Source organism: Scomber japonicus, chromosome 19 (assembly GCF_027409825.1).
Source record: "Scomber japonicus isolate fScoJap1 chromosome 19, fScoJap1.pri, whole genome shotgun sequence".
NCBI lineage: Eukaryota > Metazoa > Chordata > Actinopteri > Scombriformes > Scombridae > Scomber > Scomber japonicus.
In genome coordinates, this window is record NC_070596.1 from 18,861,880 (window position 1) to 18,887,226 (window position 25,347).

General features: G+C 37.7%; 1 protein-coding gene across 1 annotated transcript in view; it reads right to left on the reverse strand.

The window, feature by feature from the left end:
• brinp1 (bone morphogenetic protein/retinoic acid inducible neural-specific 1) overlaps nt 1-25,347 on the reverse strand; it is an 88,605-nt gene that overhangs the window by 27,114 nt on the left and 36,144 nt on the right. Inside the window, exons 3-4 of the mRNA XM_053340097.1 lie at nt 17,632-17,801; nt 2,573-2,678 (exon numbers count right to left, since the gene is read on the reverse strand). Of these exons, the coding sequence (XP_053196072.1) occupies nt 2,573-2,678; nt 17,632-17,801 (276 nt within the window). The remainder of the gene's footprint in view (nt 1-2,572; nt 2,679-17,631; nt 17,802-25,347) is intronic.

A 25,347-nucleotide genomic window follows, 5' to 3' on the forward strand; every position in this document is an offset into this window, starting at 1 on the left:
GCTGAACACACATCATAACATGATCTCCAACATATAACAACAAGAATGACATGCTCGACTTAGCATAAATAACTGAAAATATATTCCTGCATTTGTCACAAATTCAGCACACTGAATGTCCTCACTGCTATACTGCCTGCAGCAACTAGCAGACACCAGCAGAGCAATTACCACAGGGCTTTAAGATAATACCACCCTCAGCAGCTCCACCTACTGACCACACAGAGGGCAGTACATGGGGCTTCTGAGGGAATTTTGCACAGTAATTAAATTATATGCTATAACAAAAATGTAGCAAACACAATTACCAAATACACTAGCTATCATTTAGTGCCACCCTAGCAACAGCACAAATTCCCCTAGCAACTAGAGCTATCTGGAAATGCCCCAATAACCACATGAAACAACCAAGTATCTGGCAGCCACCTCGCAGCCACATAGCACTCACCTGGCAGTGTCCTACCATTAAGCCATACTGGGGCAATGCTTAAAGGTGGATGCTAATACATTTTGCTTTCACAACAAAAGTACTTAAGAGGCCCCCTCCACCACTCAAAAGTATGCTTTTTTATCTTTCTCCTACAGTTGGATGTTGGAACTTCACTCTGCAGAATGAATGTTAATTATCCCTTCCACACATAAGAAAATGAACATACTAGCATTTTACTCGGCTACGACTACGGCTCATACGTCAGTGGATGTAAATAGCAACTTCTCTGGTGGTTATGTTCTTTATATAGTTCTGAATACTTCTGTCTGAAATATTGTCACAAGTAATAATTAGCTAAAGAGAAGGGACTGCTTGCAGTGACAGTCACCCTGGGGAAAACGAGAGACTGAAAGATGAAAGACTGTGTAAACTGTGGTCAAGTGTTTGAATAGAGTGATTGGTTCTTTGATTAATTCGAGTTTACGTAGAATATTAAAACCAGTTGGAGAATCTCAGAGATGCATTTTCTCTTCAACCCCCACTACCCTCCCGTTCCTCTCTGAAGAGGATCATTACTCGTCCTCGAAAATCAGGGAACTAAATGGTTTGTCGGAGAAACACTTTTAAGTCCTCCACTGCCACTTACTCAAAGGACTCTATAGGTTTTGGGGAAAGCTTTATTGTCATGCACCAAATATATAAGCCTTGTGCTTTGAAGACTGTATTGTCACTCAATTGACAGATGACAGGCCTGGAAAAGATTCTTTTTTTGGCTTGATAATAACTCCAAGAGAATTGAAAACCTTTTCAGAAGGGTTTCCAGTTTAGAGTTTTGTATTAGGCTAATTTATAGTGGGTGAGGGTTGAGGAAAGGTGTTGAGAGTACTCCTGAAAATGTGTTCTTTTAACAGTAATTAGCGTGTTTGCCTTTAATTAGAAAGACAGCCGATGGTGTAACTTCTTCAATAGGCATAGTGCACTTCAAAGTGATGGCACTTCACACAGTCCACGAAGAGGCATCTAGTCAATGGAGAGCTTTTAAGGTCTATACTTCTGAAATATATTTATAATTAGATCCAATCATTTAATTCAGCCACTCTGTCATGAACACAAGTCCATGTATAACAATTAGTGTTCTTTCATCCCTTGGTGAACCATGTATGCATGCCTCTCACACTAGTCATGTGGAGTTATAAAGAAATTGTTCTCTTGAGGATAGGTTAATTCTTTTCATTCACTTGGGTCACAGGACCTGGTCTGAATTGCGTCTTGTGCTTTTGAAAAATATGACTTTTTCCATTGTTCAGAGCAAATTCAGTCAGCTTTAGAATATTATCATTTGTATGGCTGTACTGGGAATTGCTTTATAAAGTTACATCTTATTATTCTTAATCACTATGCTCTCACTTTTGAAAAATATGCACTTATATTAAGATACATGAGGCTATGTCCATAGGCTTTATCTTTTCTTCCGTGTTAACAAACACAAACAGATGACACAAAGATCATCTCTGGCCTCTGTATTGGTGGGTGTGCTATTTGTGTGGTGAGGTTTTTTTCTAAAAGAGAAGTAAAGCATTTCAATGTTTTAACATAAGAAAATTAATAATGTAATACATTGTTTCTATAACTACAAAAATATACATTTGCCGATGTAAATTTAAAAATCCCTTCCAGACATGGCTTTTTTAAAGTGACTCAGAATACATTCTTAAGATACATTCTGCAGGATAAATACATCAGAATTGCATGTATGGATAAGTTCAGCAGAGTTGCAGCTTATAGTTTATACTCTCACTCTGCACTGTCCTTGCAATTGTTTGCATTAAGGCTTTTCTTTGATCAAAGACTTAAGAACACAATCAAGTTAGGACACCAGCAGACATCTAAATCACAGAAAATCGTATTGCAGTTCCCAGAGGGGATTGGAGAGCAAATCTATCCCAGTCCCAGCCCCAATTAAAAACTGCATTGACATTCAATTCTTGAGAGGCCACAAGTCTACCTGAGAGCATTTTATTATGTATGACTATAGATCCCCTTTAACATTGGGGGCCAAAATACAGTTTGACCATGCTGACTTGTGATGTCCAACATCGCAGGGCAGCATATGAAAAATATTGATATGATGAGTTTGTTTACCTTGCAGATGAAGCTTGCTCTCAGGGCTCTGCAGGAGGATCGAACTAACTGAGTCCAGATTGTCATAGCTACTGCATCCCAGCGGCCCCGTCCGTGTCTCTGTCACCTGCAAGAGAATTAGGACTCAAATGAAAAACACATTTAAGCAAGCAAGCACATGCACTCATGTTGTGTGTGTGTGTTTGTGTGTGTGTGTGTGTGTGTGTGTCCACGCCACAGTTTATGTATTATCCCTTTGTTCCGTTGTATTCTTGTTACAGTGCTCCACACAACACATTAAGATTACATAAGGGATCACACGTCCAAACAGCCATTGACATTGACTGGCTAGTAGTAAGATGTTCACAAGTGAAGATAATTGTTCAGTTATGAGACAATTTTCTTATTTGATCAACTTTCATGTGTGCTAATTGAACTGAGATCACACTAGGATGTTTGACACCCTGTGGCCCACAGACAAATCAAGATTGTGCGGTGACAATATGTATTCAGAGAGATTCTCACACAATAAACATGTTCATCAGAGCGGCATGGCAGCTCTCTCTCCTTGTTTCCTGTCAACCTCTATGATATTTACTGTCAAATAAAGACAAAAATGCCCTGAACATGTTCTTCACTCTGACCTTTTTCTCCACCAGCCATAAAACTGAGGACTAACTGACTCAGAGCTCAAAGAATAGGTTAATAGCATTTTAAAACATCTGCTGGATAGGACAGGCTAGGTTTACATTTTTTTCAAGTCAAAACATCACTCACATGCCAACACTGAGAAAGTTATTTGTTGCTGCGACCATTACCCATGTCCATACTTAGTTCCTAACATGTCTTCCATGGAAGAGATAGGGACAAAATACTGTCCTTTTTCATGCAAAAATGCATTCCAAAGTTCAGCTGAGGCTCATATAAGGCTTCAGTACTATGTGTTACTGAGATTATTTTTTCCAAAGTAACTGTCTTTCTAGTATAAAATTAATTGTTTTTGTCTCACCAGACAATTGGTTCTCTCTTCTACTGTATTTCAACAGTTTTAAGAAAAGATCTCTTTAGCAACCTGCAGCAACCACTAACTCTTGATATGTACATATGGGAATTTGAATATTGTTTTGAGAAGGACTTGAAAAAAGGTGAGGATATCTTTTAATGTAGCTACTGCTGGCACATCCAACTTGCTATTAGGATAGGATTTCTTTTAAAGTCGCCATAAAAAAAAAAGAGTTGTTTGAAGAGGAAAATAAATGGACATTTTTTTCTAGAACCAAGTCCTTGCTCTCTGCTGAACAATAGCAATGAGACAATAGCAGGAGTTCCTGGCGCCTAACCCAAACCGCCGTCAAAATAAATAATGATGCTATTCAGATGTGAAGCGGCTGCTTTTAAATGTACACCCTCCAGGTCTGAGACCTTGAAGAAGTTGCACTTAAAAAGAGGGGGGAGTCTTCTGTTTTCAGTTGCCTTTGCTTATTAAATCCATCTAATAGTTCTTACAAAGTTCCAAGAAGCTAAAGAGACACTCTGCAAAGGGGATGAAGGGAAAATAAAGAGAAAAGATAAATCCTCCTAAAAACCTTAAGTATATTCTTTATGCCAAGTTGTAGACCTACAATTTGAAGATACCAGAAAAGAAAATCAAAGACAGTAATCAAATATCAAGTGTGACAACAGTTTTATTCATTTTTAGGTCGAATAATGAATGTTGTTACCATTCTAAACATACTGGAGTTAAACCTGCAATAACTGTAGTGTTTCTTCTACAGTATGTTAACTGCTTTGGGGCGATCAGAGATGGATGGGGCTGCGCTGAGCAAAATTCCGAGACTCAGCAAATATAGCTCTTTGGCCACCTAGTGAATATCTTTATTTTATTTTCCTAACTCCAGAGGGAAATAGCTGTTTTTTGAGCTGCTAAATACTCCACTATGTTGTAGCTAGTTGCTAACTTTGTCGGTTGGACATTTAGTGCTAGACAGATGTGCTTACAGTTGGTTTATCATAGCTTCAGTGCTGAAATCATTTGCCTGAGAGAAACGTTGACGTGAGCAGTGAGAGTGAAAGTTGTGGGTCACAAAACCAAAGCATTGAGCTAAGAGATGCTAAGGCCAGCTGAAGAAATATGTATTAATTGTCAGGGTTCATCACTTTCCAGCAATCATACACTGTTAATAATATATATAAATAATTATAGCTGCTTTAAATAGGAGGGAGAAATACCATAAATGAAAGGGAAATGCAAACAACCAACACTATAGAAATAAATAATACATTCAAATCACTGGACAGTACCACCTCAGAACCTTACTAATGTGCATGGAAAATATGTTTTTAAAACATTTTTTGAAACAGAAATAAGAATAGAGGTCATGGTCGAAGGGTTTTCCAAGCTGATACATACAGTACTGTAGTATTGGGACTGGGGCCAATTCAGACATGCCTGTTTAATTTCCACTATGTTGCTTATTGTAACCTATTGAGCTCTGGGTACATTGACTGTTAAAAGCACCCCTTTACACTCTTTCTAAGCACCAGCAATTGTATACCAACTTTAAAACAAATCACTTAAATGTGCTTAAGGCTGAGTCATGGCTGGGTTTTCAGGAAGGGCTTCACATTTGTAGTCCCGCTGAATGTGACAAAAACATCACATTGATGGATAAACAAAAAATACCAATTTGTCTGTAAAATGTCCAACACCTTTGTCCTCAGAAGACTGTACATTCTACACTGTGTATGTGTCTGTGATTGACAGTGTGCTACCATTTTCCTGTCTTTAATGTTGAAACTGCACCAGATGGTGCTCTGACAAGCAAGAAATTAGACAGATGTATATCTTACCCTTGGCATCGGGCTGTTGGTGGGAAAAATGCAAAATCAGTGGGAGACAGACAGGGACAGACTCTGCCGTATAACTATACAATCTTAGTATTCAATGACTTTGCTCTTGAATAAATCCTGCTCATTTCTATCATCTTAGGACATACAGCAGTCACACGACAGTATGAATTGTAGCTGTTTGAATGATTTAATCAGTTTAACTGTTAAAGAATGTCTGACTGCACTGCACTGAATATACATGATGTCTAATCTCAGGGTTAGGGTCGTAAATTGGCACCGTCAGTATAACAGTATGTCACAGTTGCATTGGAGTGACAGTAGTAACACAATGTGTTACAGATACATACAGTTTAATGACTCCAAATAAATTCAGTATGGACTAAGAGAGAAACATCCATAGTTATTGTAGACTTATTTCACAATTGAGATGTTATAAAGTAAAGAAATGCAATATATCTTGAGGATGGTATAATGTATTGCAAGCATCTTATTCTCCCTTTATAAAGATGAAAATATAATAATCTTAAATGCAGAAAATTCATACTGATAAATCATTTCTATAATTAAAATACTGTAAAATGTTGTGTTAAAAGATGTCACAGAGAAGTTGAGTCCTCTCTAGGTTATATAAGACCAGCCTATACCTCTCAATATTTTAGTTCTCTTTGGTTAGCACTTTACTGATTACATATTTGTGAGTGAAAATAGAAAAACAATCTTTCTAGTTTATTGTCCTTAAACTATACAGGCCTTGTCTGTCCAAATTTACCAGTATCCCAGTTATACCCATATGTTTGCCTAGTCTTAGTAAAACTGCTATTATATATATTGTCAATATTTGAATGCTCAAAAATGTTTATCAGACACTTCCCACTGCATCTACAGTCTAAATGGTTCATAATTTTCTAACATGCTCCCTCCTTTTATATCATTTCTGCCAAGCAATGGACTTTGAAATGTACTTCATGGCCTTGCATAAAGTGCATGTGCAGATTGATTACAGAGCTCGACTTGCCTATCACACTCTACCATCTTGATGGCTGCTGACAGTGCTTTTTTTCTTCCCGTTTTGTTGTGCTTATCACTGAATGAATTACTTCCTTCAAAAGGCTGTGTTGCATGATCCATGGTGACTGAGCAAAGTGAATATCTGTCCTCTTTTGCCTAAAGACATCTTCCCAGGTGGCAAAGCAGGCGTATGCACAAGCAAGCTCAGCTCAGGCTCATTCACATTAGTTGTTACGCACAGATTACACACACACACACACACACACGTTTTAAAGGTTGTGCATAAACATGAGCACAGCTTGCAACAGTCAGTTTACCATACAGTCATTTTTCTGAAAGAATTATTATTCCAAATTGGGAACACACATACCCAGCTTTATGGATTAGAGACTAACCCTTGTAATCTCAATGACCTTAGGAGAGCAGTATGCAGCACTTGTTAGGCTCTCTCTTTTCTTTCTCTCCAGCACACACCATAAGAGTGCTGTGTACCAGATTATGAAAATGGAGTATAACGTAATAAAAATACAAGGAGCAATCAAAGGACTGAAGTGGGCCGAGGGGGACTTAGAGGATTTGGATTATTAAGCAGAACACAACAGTGAATCCCACTGGGCCCAGACTGTATCACAGCCCACAGTCAGAAACCATGGTTCTGGAACATCCTCTCTAATTGTCATCTGTCATCAAGAAAATCATCTAACCAAGTAAATAAAAGGATGATGCACATGAGATCTTAAGCTTCCTCTTTTTCTGCAATTTCCGTCAGCAACCAAATGTACATGTACTTTTCCCCAAAGCCTCAAATGTTGGAGAAATAAGTTTCTTCTGTTTGCACAAACTTTCTTGTTTTCCTAATGCAAAATTCATCCGGGTGGCATACATACAACACAGCTTCAGTGCATCAGGTGTGTGTAGGCGAATATGTGGGTACTTTATGTGTGTGTGTGGGTGTGCTTTTGTGTGTTTGTGCATTGAGACTCAATTATATTGCTCTTTTCTTTTCATATTAAAATGAATCCTATAAAAGCGTGTCTATGTCAGTTGCATGCATAATCAGTTTCTAAGAACGTCAGCCAAATATTTTTGACCTAAAGCATATTTTACAATTTTTGGTCACATGTTTTAAATTTCAAGCATACATTATCCTAAATGTATTAAGAGTTTTATTGTCTGTAACTTTATTTTATTTAATTGGCCTAGGTGACCCGCACAAATTAGGCACCTGTAGTAGAAAACTGCACTGTATCTTACAATGTGTTTTCAGCCCATATGCCTGTTCACTTAAATGGTCGACCTTTCCAATCCACATGCTTTTAATAAAGCAACAATTAACAGTCTCTTCAACTCAAAGGGCTCTCCATTTCTATAGGCTTAATAAGTATTAGCTTTACATTACCATTACAGCCCTGTGAGAATGAAGAAATACAAATCATATGCATTAGCTGTCACCCATGGATGTGTATCTGCTGTTTCAGTCGTGCAAGAAAACCCCTTTCCATCAAGTTCATTAAAATTATCACTGCATATGGAGTTCTCATTATTTCCATAATTTGTGTGACTTGTCACGGGAGAAGTGTATGTTCTCAGTTCTATTGTTCAAACCATACTGAGAAGAGTATATTTTCAGAAACCAAACCTCACATCATACCATGTCCCCAGGTTGCATTTCAACTTGAAAGGCCAAGCAGAATAAAACTGTGGTTTTGAAGCTGTGTGAGATAAGGAAAACACTGGATGAAGGCAATAAGACGGGTGGGTGGGACATGGAAGAATACTGTAAGGTTGAACTGTCTTCATTACGCTTTGCCTCTGCTGAGCCCTCCTAATCTGCCCATCACCTGCCATTCTCTTAATGACTTGCTATTTCTGGCTACATAGAAATGAAGAGATGTGCTCCTCAGTAATTCTCCAAGCCTGGTAGTGTAAGATCTCTGAGGACATCTTTTTCTGCCTTGCTGATATCATAGTACATGTGGCTACAGTGTTACTATGAGTCACATTTGAGGGACAATGAAACCATATTTGACGAACTTGAATTTTTTCCATTGCCAGGTTTATTATTTGAATACTTGGAAAATACTTCAATGTGTGATAAAGAGAAAATTATCAACTTTGGGGCATTTCTAATTATAACTGTGCCACCCTCAATTGCATAACTCAAGCAACACTGCATATGAAATCTGTCATGCACGCTTGTGGCAAATGCAAATTAGATGTAAACTGCTCCAAACTTGGCTACCACAGACTAGTAAAATCTGGGTCATATTGTATACACATTAAATTTCCCTTACCTCACATGGGGCTCACATGACTGGACTGTGAAATGAGCAATGGGATACTGTGACTGCTTCACCACCATCACCACAAGCCAGCCACACTGCAGCATCATCAGGAAATATGCATATTGAACACTGGTGTAAATCAGCCCACAGTGACTGTATGGATAGGTGACCTTGTCAGGGATGCGGTAAGCACGCTTCCCAGTAGGAATGCATACTTGCAGACTTCATGCATGAATGGATACAGTACACACACCACAGTCAGTTGCTCAGCCACGTGCACACTCACATACAGCGATATGAGCACGTATACACGCAGTCAGTTCCTAATAGTAATTCTTCCTGCATAATCACACTTTTCCACAGGAAGACAGTCGCTCGTAAAATTGACATTTTCTTTCCATTAAAACACTCCATTGGGTATCTTATTTTCATGCTTAAATGACACTTCCTGTCCACTGGAGTCCTAGCTTACAGCAATCAGGTTCAGCCACACAAAGACAAACAATCACATGCCATTTATTTCTATCAGCAAGGTATGACATTGCTCACAGTGGGAAGAGACTTCTCTTTGTATTGCCTATATTTTTTGTTTTAGAACCCCACTGATATATTTTATATGATGAGAAATATCATCATCTTCCTATTATTAAATGATTTATTTTTCCTACAGAAAAATAGTGCAAGTGAAAAGGCACTAGGGCTGTTAAATACTAAATGTGATAGTGGAGATTGTGAAAATGATGATGGATATACATTTTGACACAAAGAATATGATTTATTAATTAGTAAAAATTGATAACATTTCAATGTTGAATAGATTTTTTTCTCTTCTGTTTAATAAAAGAGCTGTGATATGTTCATGGTGATAAATGATGAACAGCAGGAATCCACCATACTGTACGATCTCATTATATCCTAACCCCGGGCCAGCTCCTTCAGTATTTTAGCTCTACAGTGTTTATTTGCCTCTGCAAAGACATGTATACTTACACACTGCAATATCTGTACATGAGTGTACAAGTGTGGATATTTCACATATTTCTTCATTAATTTTGTTTTAAGTTGTATGTTAAGGTCTTCATTACACAGCTGCATATTTTAAATATATTTTTCAATGCAAAATGGGGGTTGTGGGAAGCTGGCAGAGCAACAAGAAGCCTTTGTTTTAGCTGATGTATTTCTGGATAGGAGGGTCTCACGCAAATACCAAGACTGAGATTTAGCTGAGGGTGCCAGAAGAACAGTGGATATGTTTTGCTCTTGATTAACGTTCACATGCAGATAAGACCTCTTAAGCATTGCAAAAACTGAGGGAGACAGGAATGGGTATCAAGGATTAAATGTTTGATAAAAATTCAACCAGGCACTATGCATGTAATCTATCAATCCACATATTTAGTAGGAAGAAATTGGATACAGATTGCACAGTGGACACACACATAGGACCAGCTGATATTTGCCGTCAAAATGACATCTCATGTTTGACACTTCGGTCAACGGTTGGTTGATTCTGATTACTGCTGAATTGCATTTAACCATACAATCAGAGCTCCTTACAGGCCAATTTCATATGTAACCTTGGTAGCAGTCTATAATGTGTTTTCAGTGTTTCAACTGTTGCAGCTAGCACAGCATGCATAACCTGTAGGAGTCCAATAACAATCAAACAGTTGTTTGCATTTCTCACTGATGAAGATACAACTGAGTTTTTTAATGAGAAAGCTTTGCATTAGCACCAACACAGATGTTTCATCAAAGACTGATTGTTATATGTCCTGCAGGCTGTTCTGGTGTTCATGTACTATTCTGTTACCTCATTAGTAGTCTGATCATGACATAGTTAATCAAATAATGCTTGCAAAAATTATACATATTGATACTGGATACATTTTGTTTTGATGTATTGCAAGTACCTTTTTATTTATGTTTTACATTTTATTTTAAATCATATGTTTGCTGTGTAGAATCTGTGGAGTTGATTTTGTTGTAAAAGATTTTTGCTTATATTTAATGGACTGAATCTAAACCATTTAATGGCCAGTGTAGCCAAAGACACTGTGAATGATTTGACAGATTTGTATATGATTATTTATCACATCTTAGATAAGCAACCAAACTTGATTTTAGACTTACTCCAAGGAATATAACACATTTAGTTGTATTTTTTTGTTTTGGTTCTGAGATTACTGCTATCCATCATAGGAAACAGTTCTGTGATATGAGGCAAAGAGCCAAGCAAAAGTTGGCGATGGACCATTGGGGACATTTTGTGGAAGGGAGTGGGCCTCCACCAGCTTGTCCCTGTCATCTGCACAATATACAGCCATTTCCAAATGAGACATCTGTGGTCTTCAAAAACAATTGTTGATGGTGTACCGTAAAACTACTTCAGCATGTTATAACACATTTTGTATTATTATTTTGCAGTGGACTAGTGTTAAACCAATTACATATCCTATAAATATGTTGCTTTTAATGCATTGTGTATGAGAGTAGCAAACTTAATTACATTGTACTTGTACTATGACAACAAAAAATATCTTATCTAAATCTAACCTTTTTCTTTGAGCTTCCTAACCCAAAACTACATTGTTTTACTCTAGCATTAGTAAGGTTGCATTATTTTGGCAATGTAAGACATTTTATATGTTCCTCAATTACCCCTCATGTGAGTTTCAGGAGATTTTTTTCCCCTATTGTATACACCCAGTTTTGGTAACACAAATAGATGAATGAACTAATGAATCCTTCAGAGACCAAAGTTACAATTAACGCACAAAATATTCAGTGGAACAAAGCGAACCTGACTTTTAACTGGCTTATGTGCAGACAGAAAATGTCTAAAACATTACTGCTCTATTGACACCTGTTTTTCATCCTGATTCTAAGTTTGCACACCATAGCAGGTCTCAGCTACTAAATCAATATTGGAGGAGCAAAGCCGTTGTTCTCTCTGTTTATAGATCCATGCTTTCTGCTGGACTTTGCTTCCTCTGCACATTCTGATCACTGTCTGTCTGCTAGCAACATGACTGGGGAGCTGGAATTTATACTGCCTTTATTTATAGTCAAGAGATTTTAGAACACAGGTCAGCCTTAAATGATTTTTGGTTAATGTATATTTGACAGTCCTGTACATAGTTTATTCAAGGTATTTTATATTCTGACAAGATTTGTTACACATGATCTGCTGTCAACTATCATTTTAAACTTTTCACCCTCACATTTCATCTATATCCTATGCATTATTTATACTTGATTTTAGACAACACATGACGTTTGGCTGTAATGAGTCAATGTTTGGAGTGCTCTTTGACATAATTGGACTACTCAAATGACAATATGGCATTTATACTATTTAGGATTTTTTGTGCACATCAAAATAGTTACTTAAAGCCATAGCATAATTTTACGCAGAGCAAACTATAGTAAATAATACAGGAGGTGGTTTTCTTAGGAAAGAAAGTGCCCTGGGTTCTACTCCCAGTGTATCTGTACACTGTCTGCTGCTTTTAAATGAGATGAGATGAGGTAATAGAACTGGTCATTACTGAAGGCTGTCCAAATTTGAATCTCTTATAATATGTTCCTGAACAATGTATGTACCCCTCTTTAACCCTTTCATCTTTTTCCTCATTCCTTTTGTGTCCACAGTCACCAAAACTGCAAAAAGAAGTTTGCCCATTCCTTCAGTGTGTATGACACAAAACATACAATTATTAGACATATGCATAATGTAAGCCCAATATGTACTAAAAAAGTTGTTAAACATAATTTTAACACTGGGGCACTCTATGAGAGAGGACCTGAAATTTATATAGTCATTTACAACTTAAGATGCAGAGCATTGATTTTGTTGATCAAATTATCAACGAGCAATTACACACGCTGAACCTGGAGCTTTTAGGGCCCCTGGGGTACTTGATCTTTTTACTTAGTCTGTAATTAAGCATTTTAAGTGTACATTATTACACACAGAAAACATGATATGTCTACTAAGTTGAGTTTAATGTAAAATGAGATGTCATGATACAATTATACAACTATTATACAAGTATGATAAAGTATTCTCATTTTCCCCTCTCCAAGGTGCTAATGCTGCACTGTATCACTCCCCCATCCCAACCCCACCAAAAAAATACACCTATTTCATACCCTATGGGCCTGATTTACAAAGATCCCAAATAGTGGCTACTAAATTGCGTGTGCAGTGCAATAGATTGCGCGTTTCGTTTGCACACATTTTTTACACACACAGACCTTTAGTAAATCAGGCCCTATGTGTACATAGCAATGTTTGTTTCACTTGATAGAACAAACCTATTAAACTGTTATTGTATCCTGTTAGAAGGGCAGGAGATACCCCCTTTGTGAGTTTCAAACAAGTCATTACTAACTCTCTGAGGATGAAATACCTGATAGGTGAAAGACAAGCTATGCTGCATGTCTGCATTCCCAATAATTCACTCACAAACTCCATCAATCTACTCCCAGCATCATACCAAACTCAGACAGGCCTCACCTCTTGACCTGTGCTACAGGTCCATCAGTCTTGATCAGCAGACATGCAGTCCACTCAGCTCTGCAGTGACTTTTGCGTGTGTGTGTGCTGTATGGATACTCCCCTTCCCTTCAACACCCCCTGCCTTGCCTTCCTGTGAAACTGACTCAGCAACCACTGTCAGGTCTGCTTAATTTTGTCATGGTTGACTTCCTGCTACCTGGAGTCTCATCTGCCAGAGCCCCTTAATCCACTTGTCACTCACAACAACAAAAAGCTAAGAAGGTGCTCTTTGAATGAGGACAGGAAGGTGGAGCAGTGTGGGTCTGTGAGAGAGTGGGATTGGAGGTTTCCGTGCAGGTGCACAGGCACAGGTGCATGGCAGCAGCTGTAGGAGGCTTTGGACTTCTGGAAATGTTACAGTATTTCCACTGATTATCGATTAAAAACCAATAAAACCATCAAAATAAATAAAATGCTTCATCCTTCCATGTCACCAGTTTAATACTCAACAGATGAAAATGAACTATGTAATGAGAAAATTATAAAAAAAGCAGTATGAAACAAACAAAAATGTCTATAAACAGTCATAAAGTGAATTTTAATGTTAAACTGAAATGCATAATAATATAAATGATTAGTTTAAAATAAAATGTAAAATAATTAACTCTGTTAAATATATTGCAGGATAGTAATTGCAAACTCAGATCATTTATCTAAACAAATATGGATAAACAATCATTTATAGCTATGTGCCTTATAACTACACAGTTTAATTGACCGGCACAATCATAGCAACTTGTTTCCTGCCCCATCACTATCTGTTTTAGTAAAAAAAACAATGATTGTGCACCCTCAAATATTTTTGTTGATTGCAATTAAGAACTACTACTACTTATGCCAGACCCACTGGCAAAAAAGAGCTTTACACTTATAGCAGCTGCACCCCAGAAACACACTATTTTGGGATGAAGACATGGAAAGATTGGCAGGAATGGTCAGTCCTGAGGATGTTTGGTGATGTAGAGAGCAAGCATAATTTAAATTAGTTTTCATGATTCTTTGTATTCCATGTCTGTCCAATATGCCTCCAGGATACCTACTCCCCAGCTGATTTGCACTGCAAAATTGGCCGTTTGGTTAGAATACCTAAATTAACCATGCGGTTTGATATGCACAGACGTTTGTGTGGTTATTTTGCAACAGCTTGGTGTTGGATGTGCATGATTTCAATAGGATTGCCATAACGGACGGAGGATCTGTAACAGCACTGTGCTTTGATAATGTACAATAAAAAATGTTCAAAACACCGACATCTCCATCTCATTTATATGAAACCCCCATATGTCAAAACCTCTCAGGCTGATGATTTGGGAATTAAAGTTCAGATGGTCTTCAATGATATTTACAGAAGGCGATGCACTGTTGCGGGATGAAAGTCTATACCAATTTGTGACATTCCAATTTCTCTGTGGTTCAGCCCATTTTCTCATCTGCAATCTGCTTTCTGCCAAGAATTGTGTGATTGCAGACCCATGGAAAACCACAGAAGTCTAAATAATTCTGATCACCAGGGCTTGAAATTAACACCACCTATTTCACTCAGTGTTGGTAAGAATTTGACTGAGGTAATTTTACCTGCATCTCCAACTGTTTCCATATACACACAAAGCTGCTCCTGTTATGAAGCTTCAGTCATGTTTGCTTTGATGTGTTTCCTCCCAACTCTATTTTTAATAGAACAGAATAAACATTTTCACACTGTACAAATGTCTTGTTGCCCATGCCTCAATATGTGTGATATTGAGGGAAAGTTAAAGTGGTATATTTTCAAATCTATTTTATTCACAAGAAGTCCACATAAAATACTGTAGTATGCACGCCAAATAATCAAGAACACAAACTGGAGAAAAGTCATGATTTTAGTTGTCATGATTTTGTTGTTATGCAGCTGTAAATGTGTACTTTGTGTGTGTGTTGTATTATTGCTGACATGTTTACTCATAATTCAACACACTTGGGTGGAATATACTAGGAATTTGCTTATTTTCAGTATAGTTATTAGTTAGTAATCAACACTCAGTCCAAGTGTCTGAGTCCCTAAAACTGCACTGGGAGCATAATAGAAGCAAGAAGTCCCAGCTAATGTACTGCTAACATATTAAGTAGGTTGACGTCCTCATACACACAAAGAATGACTATATTAAATAAATAAATAAAAAATCCCAGAGGCAGTGCTGCATACTCAGGTTCACTCTAGCTTTATTTTCTGGTTGTGGTGCACGTATTGCCTTGTAAACAAGGTGCGTATGAGCAAGGTCATCAGACAGGGCTGTTGTCCTCAGCCCCTGGGCAGTATTATTTATGTACTATGCAGGTATACACATGCTATTATAAGGCGTATTGCTCACATCAGGATAGTCTGGTATGGGACTGATTCATTATTTTGTGTGCCCTGAGCCAAGCTTCTTTTTAATACTTTACTTTTAACAATCTCTTGCAATAAAGCTGTCTGAAGTGCCTTTATTTCACCATTAATTTCATTGAATTTAAAGTAGACATATAGGACAAAAGAGAATTAAAAGAAAACCTGTAGAAAAACTTTTCTGACATTGCATTTTCTAATGCTGGGTAGGAGAAGCATCAGCTCATAGAACTACTTTAGTTTGTGCGTTTACATGATTTTTAAAGTGATGATGAGCATTGAATGGACAGACCTCTCTCTCAAGAATGTATTGCAGAACATCAAGCAGCCCTGTTGGTAAAGATTATTAACACCATTTTTATAATTGTTAATAATAATAACTTAAAAGAGAGTAATTTATATGTAGTTATTTATAGTAAATGCATATGTATAATGTATTTCTTTATTAAACAAAAACAACTGAAATTCAGTTTTCAGTTTTGTTCCCTTGAAACACAAAAAAATGAGTTTCAAAACTAACATCATCTCTTACAGAAAGCATTTCAGCCACGTTTTTCAGTCGTCTGTCTTACTTGGCAACATACGCTTCTACAGTATGTATACAGCTCTCTATATTTTTAGGCTTCAAGTATATTATCCTCTTTCTTACGCACATAACTACATATTGGACTACTGTACTGGAAGCTGAGTGCTTAAAATGCAGGGGACATACACTCAACACTGTACATGAAGCTGTACAACTACACTCACTGCTGCTGCTCTGCTAAATGTGCTGCTCACGCAACATGTTCACTGATAGTGCCCCCCCCTACTCCCACCTGAAACAAAAATGAACACTTGTGCTAATTACTGAAAAATAGTCACAAGGGAGGGATATTCCAAATCTATGGCTCATTTGGTTTTGCTTTATGTAGTTTATACTTTACACTTGCAGTCCAGATTCCATTCACCACAGTGTCCCTGAATGAATGAGTGATGGAATTACCACAATCGGCTCACACAGATCCTGTACAATCCTGTATGTCATTCTACTTTATCTGTTTGTTTACAATCAGCCAGTCATCTGATAGACAACATGTTTGTTAATACTAATGGTTAACCTATTTACAGGAAAAAAGCATTGGTGGTAAAAAAGTTATATCCACTCTGTAAGAATGCTGTCTCATGTGACCCTGTCAAGTGATAAACATGCACACAGGGAGTGCATGTTCAGAATCACAGAGACTGTCACTCAGCCTCACAGATGTAAATGTATATTTTACAATCCATCTGTTCTTGAAGGCATCCTAACCTGTAGTAACACCGTCTCTGGATTTATTTTCATCATACCTACCTTAGGCTTTTGTAAACTGTGTTGATTTCCTGAGTTTATCAATTAAAACTAGCTCATATGTATTGCCATCTTACAACTTATGCTAATGCCATTTCAATGGGATGTGCATTCTTGTACTTCTGTATCAGTTTCATTTATTTAATATTATAAACCATCTGTTTCTGGAATAAATGAAAAACAATACAGTGCACTATGTTTTCCTGACAGTAATCCACTTTAAATGTTATCTCTCATTAGCAAAGGTGGAAGTAATATAGTAATATATCACTGCTAGTCTTAAGTCTTAAGGGGGGAAATTGGGCAGCAAATTAATTGTTTTTTGGACAATCAAGGGCTCATTTTGGAAGGCAAAAAAGTGTTTTGTTTCTTGAGTTTTATATCTCTCATTATTTTTCTTTTAAGGTGAAAATATATAAAGGGAAATATGTAAGAAGCCATATACAATACATCTGAAATCTAGTTTGAATGTATTTAATTAACTTAATGTCCTATATACTGTACTATACTGTATGAGGAGAAATGCAGTTTGTCTGGTGCTTAAATTATCTTGTTTCCAAAAAACACCTGTGCATCATTCCACAACATGACATGATTCAAATATGACTGTATAAATCAGTGTGTGTTTGTGTGTGTTTCTACAGTATGTTCATGTACAGTACATGTTCAATATGCACTTACCTTGATGGCATTGGTGGAGATCTGGATCTCGTGCAACTTCCTCATTGTTCCGTCGCGGTCAATGAAGTAGGATGAGGCCAGCTGATGGAGGGCTTCCACGTTTTGAGTAGCGTTGACAAACTTCCTGTCCAGCTTGTTTTTGGCCAGGTACATAGTCAGTGCCTCCTCTCCTATAGGGAACACAGGAAGATGGAAATATGGTCAGTATTATACTCAAAAAAACAAACAAAAAAAAAATTTACAAAACCGTTTCATCTTATATTTTCTGTTAAATATTTCTCTACATTAGGTATTTGTGACTAAGACACAATCAAATTAGAGAGAGAGAAGCAAGGGCAAACGCACAAATACAAAAAGTATCGTGTCCATTTGGGACTCCATCACTCATAGTAAGAAGTGTAAATTATTAATGGTCTCATTTAAAGATGTTATCCTTAGTTAAGATGCAATATATAAATAATCTGAGTATACTGTAGTTTCATTTTTGAGAGTTGTCCCGTTCAGGCTTATCTCAACTGCCAATGGAGCTCTTAACACAAGAGATAAGTCAGAGGTCTGAAGCAGTTTTAGCTTGGGAAACCAGATGCCCCAGTTTTCCAGGAACAGTCTCCATATTTGATGCTTTATCCCCAGCTGGCACCGTCCCCAGAAATGTCCACGGATTTACCCCTATTGGGATGGCATTATTTCCATGAGAGGTCTACTGATATAGAATTTTTACCTCATACCACAGGAATTTTATCCTGTGCTGAACAAATATATCACATCCTGTACAGAATTTTTTTTTTTATTCCAGCTACCTCAGGCAGGAAAAAGACAAACAGAATATAAACACACAAATAGAAAATATCATGAATGATTAATTTGCAGGTATTTAATTAGTGCCAAGAAAATTATAGAAATAGAGGAGCTGTTGCAGCTGGTGTATCTGTTTATCTGTATTAATGCATTGTGTGGCAACTTCCTAGATTAACACAGTTTCAATGTTTTTTTGGTTGTTTATTTTCCCCCCATCTGGATGAATGATAAAAAATACTAATGTGCATTGTTAAATCAAAGTAAAATAAAATTACTGACCCTGTCTGGGAATACAAACACTGCCTGCAGAGGTGCTAAACCATTTTTACTTTTCTTTTTTTATTTATTACATTACACATATGAGGTCAGTTTTTTCTATTCATATCAAAGATGCCTTTAAACCACACACAAATACTGTTCGCTGCCAAGTTGTCTCTCGAATCCACAAATCTGCACACAACACATTATGCTTGTAGTTATGAAAAGACTTGAGATGTTGACTGTTTTTCATCCAATAATGTATGACTTGGATCTTAAGAATTTGTCTAGTATCTTGCTGCCATAGCTATCTTGCAGAATTAAGCCAAACACTGCAGGACTGTTCAAATGTAGATGTGGGTCGACTTGAAATGCTCACTCATTTGCTGAGGTAAAGAGGCAGAGTTCCCACCTCTAATGAGATGTGAATTTAAAATCACTGCCACAGTAATAAGGTCAGAACTACTGTGAATATAAAACTGATAATGCACCAAAAACTCAGCATGACTTTAATCTCTCTCTGTAAATGCAGTACTGTGCCCAGAATTGAAATGTGAGAGGTAAGGACTGACACCCAAAACATGACCCTCATCTTATTTGTATTCTGTATAAAGTCTAAATGTCTAGAGGAAAACGAGAGATTACACTTAAACTGAACCACTGACCTTTCAGTTAGTGTCTGTAAACCACAAAGGGGAAGAATAGAGAAGTAGCAAGTGCAAATATTTATACAGCACCAAAAAAACGATTAGCATATCATATGTTAGTTTGTTGACACACTGAAAAGAGTTGAGCCGCTCATTCTACACACATCATATTGTCTCCATCTCTCATTCCTACAAGCAGAAACAAGCAAACACCAATCCACTTTCACAAGCTCACACAACCATGCCTTCGAAGATACTGTTCAAATGGCAAAGCATATGCCTGGAACCCGTTCAACAGCACGTCACATATGTTCAGATTTACAGTGCTGTGAATGGTTATTTGGCCTTGGGCGATGCATTGGAATTGGTCACTTAACTTGTGGTGACCGTGACTAGGGGTAGGTAGCAGTCAGGGCCAATGTCTCATGCCTGGTTAGAGTACAAGTACTGAGGGGATGGGGCCCCATTCTCTGACGCTACCATGCTCTCTCTCCCTCAGGGTTAACAAAATTACATACTTACATACACTTGACTTACACTACTACAAAAAAATAATGGACCTCCATTAAGCCCCTGATCTGTCCTTTTTTTAATCTCTATTGCTATTCATGGTGACGTAAAGGAGGTCCTTTCTACATAAATATTCTGCCGTTATTGCTGCTGGTCTAGGAAAATCATTACCTTCGTGACTCTAAAAAAATCATTTGTGTGCACCTTCCTGTTAGTAATACATTATGTTACATTATAACAGGGAACCTTACTGGCAGTCTGCCATAATTAATCAGCTCATGCAGCGCTTATGTGTTTACAGCTGATATATTTGAAAACAATGTACAGTTATGCCTAAAACGCCATACGTTTGTGTGGGTGTGTGTATGTGTGCAAAGACAACTACTAGGCTTGTGCATTTTCCTCTTCTTTTTTTTATGTGTGCATGCATGCGGATGTCGATAGGAGTGCAAGTAGGGTTTCAAAGTAATGGAATAGCTGGGAGTGCTCCATTCAGTGTAAATTGCACATATGTGGGTCGATGAGTTGTGCAGTGAAATGGATTTTTTTCTTATTTCATAAAGATTAATAGAATGCATACATACAGTCAAAATCTATTTCTGCACTTATTCTTTTATAGAAAGCTGCATGAAAAGACAATTGCAAAACTGGTTCCATCATGATTCTGTTCTGCATTTAAAATTAATGTTTGGATTCTACACGTGATACACAAGAACAAAATACATACAAATTGGAAATAAATATGTCAATAAATTCAAATACAAATTCTTCATAAGCCTCACATAGCTGGTAACCAGCAATCCAGCTGCCTAATGACAGACTGCAGGTGAGTACAGGAAGAAATTTAGAAGCAACATCGTGCAATTTCATCCCCCCACTGAACATACTCCTTAGCCTAGTAAATGTGCTGTGCAGAGGGTAGCAGCCATTGTCCATGATGAACAACAGTTTATTCAGTTATTTTTGCTGCTTCCCCATCGGCAGGAGTATCCTATAGATGTTGAAGGACGCCAGCCACTTAAAGAAATAAAGTCGGCTCTCCCCCTTCCTGTAAAATGTAAGTGTTTGCGGACCAGTACAAGCTATCATCCAGCTGCAGGCATGATAGCAGAAAGTCCTCCACCAGCCTCCTGTCCACCACTAATGCAGCTTACAATTGCAGTGTCATCTAAAAACTTCTGCATGTGGTATTACTCATAGTTGTACTTTAAGTAAGAAGTATAAAGACAGGGGCAAGCGCAGTCTCAGGGGAGCATTCCCTCAGGCTGACATACTGTGCCCCCCCCCCCATGAGGTAGTCCATGATCCAGGTCACCAGGTGTGAGTCCTATCTCATCTCTGTCAGCTTGTCTATCGGTTGGGGGGTGGTGTTGAAGGTACTGGAAAAATCTCACAGTGTGATTCCTGCAGAACCTTCCAGTCAGTAGACTCAAAGAAATCCCTCAGACTCTCCTCTGTCTCAAGAGACTATATTCTGAATACATACATGAGGCCTGTAGGCAACTGGGGCTAAAAAAGGACCAGAGTATATGGATTATTGGATTTCCCCAGTGGGGGCAGGGGGTGGCACTGTATGAGTCCCTCACATGCTTTAACCAAAATCAGAATCAGAGTGGATAATGCAAACAACACATGGAAAAACTTTGGTAGCAACCTTGATAACTAAGGCTACGGAACACATAATCTGTTTTCAGGCATGTGTGATGAGCAGACATCAGCTCATCGGCAAGGTAGAATAAAACATTGCAAACAAAGAGTCCAGAGCAGGTGCCAGGAAACCGGTGCTTTAGACTTGCAGAGAGCATTTCTACATACACTAACATTACATTTTGAAACTTTAACTATGTTTAACTAGGGATGTATGATTAAATGGTAACCAATTACATCAATATAATTTTCCACGACAGAAATATGTTCAATATAATTCAACTGAGAGGGAGAGAGAGAAGCCATTGCAGGAGCACACTGGGTCAGCTGTGTGGAGTTGCACTTCTAATTCATTCACTTCCATCATGGGAAATTAACTACATTTTATCATCACTTAAGCAGTTAAACATAGGACACCCCAAGCAAGAGAGAGCAGGAGGATGAGAGAGAGAAGCTATTGCTAACCGCTACACTAAACTGCTAGCCTAAAGTAGCTAGAAGATCTGAATAGCGTGTAAGCGAATGTGGCATTAGCAAGAAAGTCACTCTAAGAAGAAGGCTTGAGCAGAAAAACACTGTAACACAGCCAGTAACCGTAAATGAAACAATTCACTTACCACAGCATGTAAGGTCTTAACTCTATCTGGGTAGAGGTGAAGTAGGTTAGTAAGAGGTGAATTAAATCTGAGTAAACTATGTAGGCTAGCTATTGTGGTTTTAATTTGTATAATGAAGTTGTTACTGACATGTAACATTTTAGCACTTATTAATCATTTTGTTGAAAAGGAACTAAAAAAGGATTTCACTTAAAAGTTCTGTTTAATCTCCTTCTCATTAGTGACATGGTGACCTTATGTGGCACGAGACTATTGTAGGTGACATCTTTTATCTTGCTTGCACTTCTCATAATTGTATGAAACATATGTAGCTTTGTGTTCCAGCAAAGCATCCTTCACCAGGAGTGAGCGGGGAGCAAATGAAATGTGTGCTTATTGTGACCTTTGGACTACCAACAGAAAACAAAAACTGGGTAAGCTATATTCTGCTATCACTTTTTCCTGTTTTTTGCTTCTTTGTCTAGTAAATAATGTTGTTTATCTGTGTGTGCTCGGGGGTGGGCTACTACTTGTCATTGCAGGGGAGTTTTGTTGTGAAATGTTTTGTGGTTGATGGAGGCAACTAGCTGTCTCGTTAGCTGGAGAGATAATATCTGCAGGGTGTTTCTATTTGGATCGCACCGTTTTTGTTGTGTTGTGTCGTTATGCCGGTTTGTTGATGTTAGCAGGAGAGAGGCAAAGCATGCAAAAACGTCACATCCTTTGGATTTCTGCGGAACATCTGGCCTGAGTCCTTCACACAGAAATCAGTCCACAGGCTATTAGAGAGAACCCAGAAAGTCAGGAGAGGTTTCATTTTTGAAATTATGTTACAACCCGATCACTCACTGGCAATATAAAAACAATCATTACTTGTAAATTGCTTCACAATTCTACATATAAAACCTTAAAGTTAACTCATGCATATGTTGATTGAAATCATTGTTTAAAGTTTCTGAAATTTGTGAAATGTTTGGCAAGTGTTTGTCATGTTCTCCTATTGAAATAGTTTAAAACCACGATTAACTGTTTGATTTCTTAAAATTTCACTTCATTCTTAAATTTGAAACTTAATAATAAATTCGATGTTTATTATGATAATTATCAATATCAACTGATTAAAAAATAAGTGATAACATTTGAAGTCCTAACAAATGGTCTCCGGTTACAGTAACAGTTTCCTCTCCTTGAAAATAGATCAGGCTTTCTCATACTGAGATAAAATACACAATAAGTGTATGAATACAGCACATTTAATTCGTGAGGAATAAATTGAACCTATTTTCTACCTAACTATAACTAGATGCTCTCTGCTTTATGCATTAGATACACACTCTCAGTGCTCAATTATGCCCTATACTTTTTATGTTGGCAGCAGAACAACAACAGTTACAAAAAGTTTCAAGTATGATGTGGAAAACGGTAGTAGTGTTGACAGCTTTCACTGAGTAGTCTCCTCCACTACAACCCAGGGTACGGCCAGTTCTCTGCATATGTGCTCTTTTGCCTCAGGCTTCACTGACTCCAAGTCATTTCAATAAACTACTTCTCCTCTTCAGTGCTGAACACGTAAGACTGTTGCATCGAAGAGGTCTCTGATCCAGTCATAGGTTGTGTATTCACTAGGGAATAGGAAGGCAAATTAGTATTCTGATATACAACTTCTCCTACAGTTGAAATGGTTATTCTGCAGTTTATCAGGAAAAAAGTAACCAGCTTCTGTTTTTTTCAACAGGTCCAATTTTATGAATCATTCACTCATCTTTAAGTTAGACTATAACTTGTGAAACAGCACATTCATTCTCTTAAAAATGAAAAGATAAAAAAATGATGAGCAATAAAATGGACCATACCTCACCTCAATTCAATATATTCAGGGGTTATGCTGATAGAATCACTCTTGATGTGGTATGACCAATAGCTACTGTTTCAGTATTAGCATTTACCATTATCTCGTAATGCTTTAAGCCACAGTGCTTGCCGTTCAGCAAAAGTCTAACTTTAAGAGTTGGAGGTGTCTTTCAGTAACCCCATATGTAAGACAATGAGCTTTTTCACAAATAATTGTATTTAATTTAAATACAGTTTTGTGTTGCAAGTGCGACCAAAATGTTGGTGACCTACACTCAAAACTGTGCCTGAACGCATCCCATGTAGATACAAACAGTGTACTAGCTGCTGCTGATTCTCTGGTAACTTCCTGTTTAGATTGTACACTTTGATGATATTATATACTGATGTCTTTTCCCTCAGCTCAAACGCTCTAGAGTCTAGACCTTTCTGTGAAAAATCTGTTAGAATTCACTGTGAAACAGCAACGCTTTCACTGAAAGTGGAAAACTGATTTCTGTCATATGCAGGAGTGGGGATGACAGATGTGGATGAGTATGTCCCTTACAGCTTTTGCAAAATGTGTATCTGTCCTTCACACTTTCTTTCATTAGTTCAATCACAACCTCCCTCCAGCATTAGTATACAGCCCCGGTTGAGCAGTGACTCTTGCCATCCTAAAGGCTTGGAAACACATAAGGGTTCAGATTTAACTGTCAATAAACATATGGCACTTAGGGCCTGATTTACTAAGATCCCAAATAGTGGGTACTAAATTGCATGCACAGTGCAATAGATTGTGCGTTTCGTTTGCGTGCGTTTTGTGGGTGATCTACTGTATAAATGAAAAGAGGTGCAACAGGGTGGAGACAGTCAGTATTTAAATGAGGGTTTTGTGTGTCTTTATGGAGAGTTTGGACGAGCAGAAAGCTGCAAGCGTAAAATGAAATGTGATCAGATTCTAGTGGAAGAGGTTAACAAATATATTGAGTTATAACAAAAACAAATATTACCAGAAAAACCAACACATGGGAGAGTGTTTGTGACAAAGTCAATGCTGTTAGTAAAACCAAAAATATTCTGCTCCAAGAATATTAACACGGGTGGATGTCAAGTTTACACACGTTTTTACACACGCAAACCTTAGAGTATTGTTCTCAGTACCTGCAGGCAAGCCAGAGATGTTAAGCATCTATGTCAAGCTGTTTTGATGGATTTTCAGTTTCAGCTTTGGAACTCAGTTAAATTCCAGAGCATCAAGGTGGTGTCTTTTGGGAAGCCTGAGATGTATATTCTTTCTTAAAGCTTAAAGTGTAGTCTCCCACGCACAGTGTGCACCAGGGATGCGGTAGGGTCATACACTATTCTATGCTGCACTTCAAAATACACATCCTTTGATGTCTACTTTAAATAATCCACATATGCTAGAC